Genomic DNA, 9,601 nt, shown 5'->3' with positions numbered 1-9,601 from the left:
GGGCCTGGGCACTGTCCCTGAGCTCTTCAGCTCAAGTCTAGCACTCTACCACATGAGCCACAGCATCACTTCTGGGTTCTTGTGATTAATTGGAGGTAAGAGTCTCACCAACTTTCCTACCCCGCTGGCTTTGAACGTTGATCCTCAGATCTCAGCCTCCAGAGTAGCTAGGATTAGAGGGATGAGCCACCAGCATACCTGAGGATTTTATTTTTATTGTCAAAGTGATGTACAGAGGGGTTACAGTCATTTGTAAAGCTGTAAAGGACATTCTTATCATGATCCTCCTGCTTCATCCTCATTGATTACCGGCAAGCACGACCACGTCCGGCCTGAGGATTTCCCCCCCTCCCCCCGCAAACTTATCTATTTTTAAGTGTTGGGAAATATAGTCAAGATAATCTCCTTAAGGGCAATCCTCCACTTACCTTCCTGGTATTAGGGGAAAGGGAGGGTTCAGAGTACCTTTATTCTGCAGACACATATTAGAATTGACTTCCTGACCTCCTGTACTTGCAGGACTGCATAGTGTTAACAATCATACAATGGGTGAGTGCTTGTGGCTCACACCTGTAATCCTAGATACACTAAAGACTGAGATCTGAGGATCATAGTTGAAAGTCAGTTTAGACAGACAAATCCAAGACATTCCTATTTCCAATTAACTAGCAAAAAGACAGAAGTGGAGATGTGGCTCAAGTGGTAGAATGCTAGCCTTGAGAAAAAAAAAGCCAAGTGAGAGCATGTGGCCCTGATTTCAAGCTCCAGTACAGGCAAAGAAGGAAGGAGAGAAACAGAGAGAGAGGGAGGGAAGGAGGGTGGAAGGGAAAGAAGGAAAGAAGGAAGGAAGGAAGGAAGGAAGGAAGGAAGGAAGGAAGGAAGGAAGGAAGGAAGGAAGGAAGGAAGGAAGAAAGGGAGGGAGGGAGGGAGGGAAGGAGGGAGGGAGGGAGGGAGGGAGGGAGGGAGGGAGGGAGGGAGGGAGGGAGGAAAAATTCATACAATGAACTACATATCTCAACTCTTTAGGATCCCTTTATGTCAGTGGGGTAGCACTTGCTCGCACTGTATATGAGTAAAAAATGAGAAGAAAAAAATCTGCTCTCCCCAAATTAACAAGCCTCATGATGTTTCTGGCTTTCTCTGCCTTTATCTAATTTCTACCTGCAACACAGGTAATGTTCAAGATAACCTAAACCCTTAAATCTGATGTATATAAGGTCTTCCTTAATTGAAATATGTTGAGATTGGGTGGAACTGTCCTAAGACAGTAGGTGACATGGGCTATAGCAGCCACTATTTAGGGATCCAATCTCCTTAACTGTTCACTCTGCGCTCTCTCTCTCTCTCTCTCTCTCTCTCTCTCTCTCTCTCTCTCTCTCTCTCTCTCTCTCTCTCTCTCTGTGCGCGCACACACAGCACATGTCATGATTTCTGCCCTTCTTCCCAGAAATAATTTACTACTACTGTAAAAATGGAGTGATCTCTTTCCTCCAGCTGTACCTAGGGTAGGGAGTATGCAAGTAGAGAAGGCAAGCTTCCTTTTCTGAGTTAATGGTCAGGCTAAAATTTCTGCCTGAGAAGTACAATAAGGTTAATTCAAAGTGGCTCTTTGGTTTGCCTTCAAGTGAAGGGGATCATGCATTCAGAAGTCTTTATTTTGCTATGAAGCTACCCATGGGAGTTAAAGTTTAACTCTGGTTATGTCATCTATAACCTTCATTTAATTTAGTGGCTGAAATCCAACTGGAGCCCTTCAGAAAGTCAAGCATCAAAAAGCCATTGTTATGGACAGCTTAGGGTGTCTGCTGAGTTTGATATTTCCATACCAGATATTCTCCTCCACTCCCAGGTTTATGGTCTACACTATTTACTCTCTTCCAACTTCAGAGTTTAGGAATAACACAGAACCCCTGAAAGTGCCGTAATTTTTTAACTGCATTTCACAGCTATTGAGTGGAAGTTTCTTGAACCACCAGGGAATTCCATCCTACCTCTTCTGATGGCTAAAAGACATTGACACAGAATGCAGTTCAACAGCAGCTGGCATAATATCAAAGGCCAATGAAATTCACTCTCCACTCTTTTCTTACCAACACTCTGAATAAGCAACTTTTTTATCTTATGGTACTGGGGACCAAATTTGGGGCCATCACACTTGCTAGGCAGGCACTCTACCCCTTGAGCCATTGCACTAAGCCTTTTTTGTTCAGTTGGGTCCTTTCTTATCTTTTTGTTGTTGTTGCCAGTCCTGGGCCTTGGACTCAGGGCCTGAGCACTGTCCCTGGTTTCTTTTTGCTCAAGGATAGTACTCTGCCACTTGAGCCACAGCGCCACTTCTGGCCGTTTTCTATATATGTGGTGCTGGGGAATCAAACCCAGGGCTTCATGTACATAAGGCAGGCGCTCTTGCCACTAGGCCATATTCCCAGCCGCTCAGTTGGTTATTTTCAAGAGAGGGACTGACTTTATTACTGGGCCAGCCTGAACTGCAGTCCTATTTGTGCTTCCCTGTGTTGCTGGGATGACAGGTGCATGCCACAATGCCTACCCATGAGATGGAGTCTTGCAAACTTTTGTGCTTAGGTTGGCCTGAAACCTTGGTCCCCAACTCTACCTCTCAGGTAGCTAGGATTACAGGCATGAGTGACCATGTCTGGCCAATAACTAGTCTTTTAATCCCAGTTTGTTGTTTTGTTTTTTGCCAGTCCTGGGGCTTGAACTCAGGGCCTGAGCACTGCCCTTGGATTCTTTTTGCTCAAGGCTAGCCCTCTACCACTTGAGCCACAGCGCCACTTCTGGCTTTTTCTATGTATGTGGTGCTAAGGAATTGAACCCAGGGCTTCATGTATATGAGGCAAGCACTTTACCACTAGGCCATATTCCCAGCCACCCCCCTCCCCCCAGTCTGTTATTATGCATTCTCCTCACCCTATTGGTACCTGCACAATGCAACTGCCTCACACTGGTGCTCTAACATAATGAGTATCTCAAAGTGAGGCCCAATTTAGGCCAGGAGAGTTTTTGTCTTTTGTGGTCAGTGTATGACTGAGACCTTCCTGTCTTTTTTAACCATGTTGACCTCACTTGTTGGAAGCATTGTTTTGAAACCTGTTAGTCATAGGAAGTGTTGGACTTCAATATTCAGTAGTCTCAGCTAATATGCTATTTATTTTTAGAAGATAAGGGGTTTGTTTTTGTGCCAGTACTGGGGCTTGAACTCAGGGCCTGGGAGGTATAGCTTAGCTTTTTCAACTTAAGGCCAGCACTCATCACTTGAACCACACCTCACTCCACCTCCCCGAAATTTCAGGTTTTTTGCTGGTTGAGGCTAACTCGCATGGACTTTCCTGCCTATCTTGTCTTCAAACCATGATCCTCAGATCTCAGCCTCCCAAATAGCTAGGACTACAGGTGTTAACAACCAGTGCCCTACTAGTAGTAAGCCTTTTGGGGGGAGTGAGGATTTCTGAGGTTTGAACTGAAGGCCTTCACTTAAGCAAGTGCCATTTGAGCCATGCTCCAAGCCCTGTTTGCTTCAGCTATTTTTAGAATAGGGTCTTGTATTTTTGGTCCAGCTATCCTAGACTGCAATTTTATTTATGCCTCTTGTGTCACTGAGAAGCCAGGTTCTCACATTTGAATTGGGAGATCTTTTTTTGTGTGTAGGCTAGCATTGCATTGTGATTTTTCTGATCTCTGCCTCCCAAGTTAGCTGGTATTACAAGCATGAGTTACCATGCCTGGCTTCAGCCTTTTTTTCCCTTCAATATGGCCGTGGGGGATCAGAAGAGCAAATAAGAGAATAGATTTCCTAAGATCACAGAGAAAGCTAACTTACTTCTGCTTCTAAATCTGCTCCCAAAGTAGTGAACCTGGCAATGGCACTGAGCCTCTACAAGAGTTGGGGTGGGATATATGGAATGAGCCAGTTTCCTTATAGATATATATTATGGTACTTACAACAGTATTTCCTATTTATTTATTTATTTATTTATTTATTGCTTTCCAGTCCTGGGGCTTGGACTCAGGGCCTGAGCACTGTCCCTGGCTTCTTCTTCTTTTTTTTTTTTTTTTTTTTTGGCCAGTCCTGGGCCTTGGACTCAGGGCCTGAGCACTGTCCCTGGCTTCTTCCCGCTCAAGGCTAGCACTCTGCCACTTGAGCCACAGCGCCACTTCTGGCCATTTTCTGTATATGTGGTGCTGGGGAATCGAACCTAGGGCCTCGTGTATCCGAGGCAGGCACTCTTGCCACTAGGCTATATCCCCAGCCCCTCCTGGCTTCTTCTTGCTCAAGGCTAGCACTCTGCCACTTGAGCCACAGCGCCAGTTCTGGCCATTTTCTGTATATGTGGTGCTGGGGAATCAAACCCAGGGCCTCATGTATACGAGGCAAGCAATCTTGCCACTAGGCCATATCCCCAGCCAGTATTTCAAGACTTACTTCCTTTGCTTGTTTAAACTGGAAATATGTATTTAACCTTTCATGATTCAAGTCAAATATTGGGCTTTTACTGGGTACAATGACTCATGCCTATAATACTAGCTTTTCAGAACTTGATCTGAGGCCAGCGTGGGCACAAAGTTAAGATCACATTTCAACCAAAAAAAAAAAAAAAAGAGCATGATGATGTACACTTATCATACCAGCTACACGGGTGGCATAAATACAAGAACTGTGGTCCAGGTCAGCCAAGGCAAAAACACAAGATCCAATTCCAAAGATAGGTAAAGCCAAAAGGGATTGAGGCATGGCTCAAGTGGCAGAATGATCATAAATACAAGGCACTGAGCTCAAACACCAATACCACAAAAAATTGCAGGTTTTCATCATAGGGCACTTTGTCCTTCAATTCACTAGAAAACTTTAATGAAGTTATTTAGGCCTGGGAAAAAGCAACCTGTAAGTTGGAAATTGGAATAAATTTCTTACTATTGCATGGGAAGGAATATGCACCTATCCCCTTTCCTTGGTTTAAGTTCCACCAAAGAATCCAGGAAAGGAGTATTATATTAATATTGCTACTGCAGAGAAATGTCAATGCTGCTCTGGAAAAGGAGAGTTTCCCCCAGAGTCCTTCACCATAACCCATTTCTTGGTTATACCGTAGCTAAGGTTCCCTGGCCTCTATTTGGCTAGGCAGACAGCTAGCTGTGAAACAGGCTTAATGCTGTTTCTTTTAGTGGCTCCTGTTTTTTTCTGTGTGCTAGTACTGGGGCTTAAACTCAAGGCCTGGGCAGTATCTCTTAGCTTTTTGGCTGAAGGCAGCACACTATCACTTGCACCACAGCTCTACTTCTAGCTTTTTGGTGGTTAAATGGAGATCAGAGTCTTACAGAATTTCTTTCTGCCTGGGGAGGCTTTGAACTGTTATCCTCAGATCTCAGCATCTTGAGTAGCTAGGATTATAGATGAGAGGCATCAGCACCTGGTTAGTGGCTCTCCTTTCACACCTTCTTTTCTTACCTCGATAGCATTTTGTATCCAATCAATTTCATACAAGTCACAGTATTTATCAAGTACTGTGTTTTACTTTTTTGGGTAGAAGTGCAAAAACAGTGTGTTATTTTAGCCCTCAAAGAATATGAGACCTCTCATAGTAAGTACAAAGAGAGCATGAGATGACCAGGCAAATCAAATGAGAAGTCCTCAAGCTTCTTTTCTTTCTACTGACTTAGTAATTAAAATGCTAACATATGTAAGTGTGTCATATATCCAATAAATGTCAGTTGCTTTTTCTTCCTGGGTTTCTCACGGGCAAGGCTATATCAAGATATTATCATTCTTCTCTTTTCAGAATATTAAACTCATCTAGAAAACTACAGTACAATTTGGGCAATGAAGTTGGCTAGCTATCTTCCCATCCTGTCCACCCACTATGCTAGGGAGAGGTTGAGAAAAATTTCCAAGTTCTTCCCTGGGGCCTAGCCAGCTTGTCTTGGCAAATTCCACATGGAGGGCTATGGGTTGCAACTCCCTAGTGCAGAGTTCTCTCTTTTTGGCGATGATAATCTGGGAAAAAAAGAAGAGAAGGAACAGAGAGAAGGTTAATTTCAGGCCTGTGCTCCACATATCCACCCCTAATGTTTGGGGTTTCCAATCGTAAGTATTTTAAGACTTCCTTTCTAGGACTCCACAAGGTAATTAAAACAGAAAAGAAAGAAGCACTTACTGTAGGGAAAGAAACGCACACGCATGCTGATTTCACGAGCTGTCTTCAGGATCTCAACAGCCTAGAAGGAACACAGCAGCATGTACTAATGAAAAGATAAAACGTGGGACTGGATTGTCACAGGGGGGATGGGATTTGCAACTCCAACCTTCTGGGTTACTAATCACTGCTTCCCTCTGGTATATTTACCTAGGAGAGACACTTTCTTATCAAGTTACAAATTAGCATAAACTTGTCCAACTTGTCCAACCTAGGATGGTTTCTGATATCACCACAGCCCAAGTGCTGTGCTCACCTTGCTGTGCTCAATATCTTGAAAATCGACATCATTCACAGCTAGAACTTGGTCTCCTTCTTGAAGCCCTGCTCGATGTGCATCAGAGTCCGGAATTACCTGTTAGTAAAGGAAATAATACATGTCATTGAGATGGGGTAATTTCAGAAAATTGTAAGTGAATTTTGATGCTATTCAAATGTAAGGTATATTTGTGTTTTTTTGTGTGTGTGTGAAAACGTAGGAATAGAGAAGCTTCCCAAATGGACAGTTTTGGAGGGCAAAGGGGTGTGTTCCCATTATTCCCATCCTATAGGTCCACCAAATCATCCTTCTCAGTCCTTGGAACATCAGGGTACTGTAATCTGATAACAAAGGGAAGTAGCTTTGGTTCACCAGGCACACATACCTTGGAGATGAAGATGCCTAGCTGAGAGGCTTTTCCTCCTCGGATGTTAAATCCCAACTGAAAGACAAAAGCACTGAATGGGGACTCAATACAAACCAAAACCACAAGAATATTTAATAGCATCTTGGTAATACACACAGCTCAACTTGTTTCTCAGAGGAACATGAAAAGCTGTAAAAACTTTCTTCATCTTCCCACCTACTTCTTATCCCATTCCTCCAACATGGCCAACTTCTGGCAGAGACACATTCTGCCTGGAAAAAAGAGCCACTATAAACTCACCTGAGCACCAGGAGGCTTCTTTAGTGTGACAATTCGGGGAAGAAACTGGGTCAACTCATTGTTGTAGTCTGGATGGTATACTCTCTGTAAGATATAGCAACCCCCAAAATGCTACTGTTAGTTTTAGACCATACATTCATCTTTTTCTGAAACACAAATGCATCAACCTCAAGTCAGAAAAAGGTAAAGTCATAAACTCAGTTTAAGCACAAGAGTACACTGCCCTAATAAGCAGACCAACAGAGTACACTGCCATAATAAGCAGACCTTGAGCACTAGGACATGCTAGCAGCCCAGTACATTCTCACTTTTTTGTGTGTATGTGTGACATTCCCGGGGCTTCAACTTATGACCTGGGCACTGTCTCTGAGCTTTTGTACTCAAGGTTAGCCTTCTACTTCTTGAGCCACAGCTCCACTTCTAGCTTTTTGGTGGCTAATTGGAAATATGAGTCTCATGGATTTTCCTGCCTGGTCTGGTTTTGAACCATGATTCTCAGATCTTAGTCTTCTGAGTAGCTAGGATCACAGGCATAAGTCACTGACACCCAGCCCTCCCTTCCTTTTTAAAATCTTTTAACAGAATGGAAACTAGACCTTTGAATTTCTAGAAGTCACTGGTATGAATGGACTCTAGCAGGAGCTTCCATAAGTTTAGAATAGGCTACTCAGAATTCAAATTCTGGATCTTTTGGTAACACAAGGACTAAGATTCACTCTCCATTTAGTTGTCTAATCCTGCTATCCCACTTTTTATGCATCATCTCATAACTATAGAGAAAATTCCTGGTCATGAATTCCTGAGTGTATGTTCTCTATGTGGCACTATAGATGATTCCCACCTCATGAGGAGGAATCCATGCTGGAGGATTCTCATAGGCTGGCAGGAAAACCACTGGGTAGTCATCATAAGGAATCCGGCTTTCCATCTCAGACAAGGCCCTGGAAAGAATAGGTGAATCAAATCAGACAAAAGTTGTTTCAAGCCAGACACTGATGGCTCACACCTGTAATCCTAGCTATTCATGAGGCTGAGATTTGAGGACAGAGGTTTGAAGCCAGCTGGGACAGGAATGTCCATGAGACTCTTATTCTCAGTTAAGCACCAGAAAAAAAAAAAGCCAGAAGTGGTGCTGTGGCTCAAGTGTCAGAACGCTAGACTTGAGCTAAATAGCTCAGGGATAGTGCCCAGGCCCTGAGTTCAAGCCCAGAACTGGCATTGGCACTTGTACATGTACACACACACACACACAGATTCCAAAGGGGTAGCAGACAAGGTGACAGGCTCACATCTGTAATACTAACTACTTGGAAGGCTGAACAGAGGAGGATCTTGGGTCAAGACCAGCCCAGGGAGAAAAGTTCAGACTAGTTTCTCCACCCATAACTCAGCACAGTGGTGAGCAATTGTCACTCCAGGTTAAGTGGGATTTGAGATTGGGAGGCTTGTGGTCTCAGGCCAGTTCCTGAAAAAAAAAAAGTTTTTTGTTTTTTTTTGGCCAGTCCTGGGCCTTGGCCTGAGCACTGTCCCTGGCTTCTTCCCGCTCAAGGCTAACACTCTGCCACTTGAGCCACAGCGCCGCTTCTGGCCGTTTTCTGTATATGTGGTGCTGGGGAATCGAACCCAGGGCCTCGTGTATCCGAGGCAGGCACTCTTGCCACTAGGCCATATCCCCAGCCCGAAAAAAAAAGTTTTAAGACACTATCTCCACAGAGAGAAGCTGGACACAGTGGCAAGAGGGCTAATGATCCCTGTAATATCCGAAAGCCTAAAGGAGGCAAATTCCCATTCAGGCAAGCACCAAGGCAGGAAGCAAGATCTGATCCTAAAAATAACCAGGTGAAAAAAAGGGGGGTTATTGGCGTGGCTAAGCACATCACATCAGCCTAACAAATCCCAAGCTGAGTTCGAATCCCAATACCGCCAAAAAAGACTTAAAAAGAATGACAACACCGTAGCAAAAAACAAAAACAAAAACAAAAAAACAGCTGTAAATCATTCCAAGGTCGTCAGTTTAAGTGCCGAGTTCACTATTAAGTTGGAGGTAAGGAGGAAGAAAAAAGATGAAAAAATATTGCTAGGTACTTTAGAGACATGATCTCCTTTCTCACAGTAATCTTGCAAAACAGGTGTTAAGCGTCCTTATTTTACAGGAGATGAAATTAAGGGCGTATCTAGGAAAGGTTACTTTCAGGAACCAAGGGAATGGTGACTACAATAATGAGACTCGGAGTAAGGCACCGCCTCATATTTTTTAGAGGTAAAAAGTAATCGAGGGGCCCCTAGATCGACTATTCCTTCACCACCAGCCAGCTTCCAGTTCCCTGTCCCGATCCTGAGACCCGCGCTCACGACCGCGTAAACACCTCACCAGGAGATAGACCCAGAGCCTCCGGAACCTAGGCTCAACGCCAATTCAGCCTGGGAGCCGGAAGCGGATGCTTGCGAGACCCGAAGAGGCGGGGC

The 9,601-nt window shown here is 44.1% G+C and overlaps 1 protein-coding gene across 3 annotated transcripts; it reads right to left on the bottom strand.

Moving 5' to 3' along the window:
• Positions 1–5,490: 5,490 nt before the first annotated feature.
• Positions 5,491–9,600, bottom strand: Pdzd11 (PDZ domain containing 11). 3 transcript variants are annotated; one of them, XM_048336242.1, is made up of 7 exons: positions 9,507–9,600; positions 7,977–8,076; positions 7,136–7,219; positions 6,854–6,910; positions 6,466–6,564; positions 6,171–6,231; positions 5,491–6,010 (listed from the first exon to the last, which is right to left on the bottom strand). In XM_048336242.1, exons 2-7 carry the CDS (start codon positions 8,061–8,063, stop codon positions 5,976–5,978), a joined length of 423 nt encoding a protein of 140 aa, XP_048192199.1. In that variant the 5' UTR covers positions 8,064–8,076; positions 9,507–9,600; the 3' UTR covers positions 5,491–5,975. The 3 variants fall into 3 exon arrangements, with proteins under 3 accessions (XP_048192199.1, XP_048192200.1, XP_048192198.1); XM_048336243.1 differs by having other exon boundaries at positions 9,500–9,556; XM_048336241.1 differs by having other exon boundaries at positions 9,439–9,526.
• Between the last annotated feature and the right edge of the window lies 1 nt (position 9,601).

This window comes from Perognathus longimembris, chromosome 28 (assembly GCF_023159225.1).
Source record: "Perognathus longimembris pacificus isolate PPM17 chromosome 28, ASM2315922v1, whole genome shotgun sequence".
Lineage (NCBI taxonomy): Eukaryota > Metazoa > Chordata > Mammalia > Rodentia > Heteromyidae > Perognathus > Perognathus longimembris.
This window is presented reverse-complemented; position numbering and strand designations above follow the sequence as displayed.

Coding starts and splice junctions, on each gene's coding strand:
- Pdzd11 (XM_048336242.1), bottom strand. CDS start 8,063: ATGGAAAGCCGGATTCCTTATGATGACTACCCAGTGGTTTTCCTGCCA. Junction 7,220..7,976: donor CATGGATTCCTCCTCATGAG/GTGGGAATCATC, acceptor TATATCTTACAG/AGAGTATACCATCCAGACTA. Junction 6,911..7,135: donor AGAAGCCTCCTGGTGCTCAG/GTGAGTTTATAG, acceptor TTTGTCTTTCAG/TTGGGATTTAACATCCGAGG.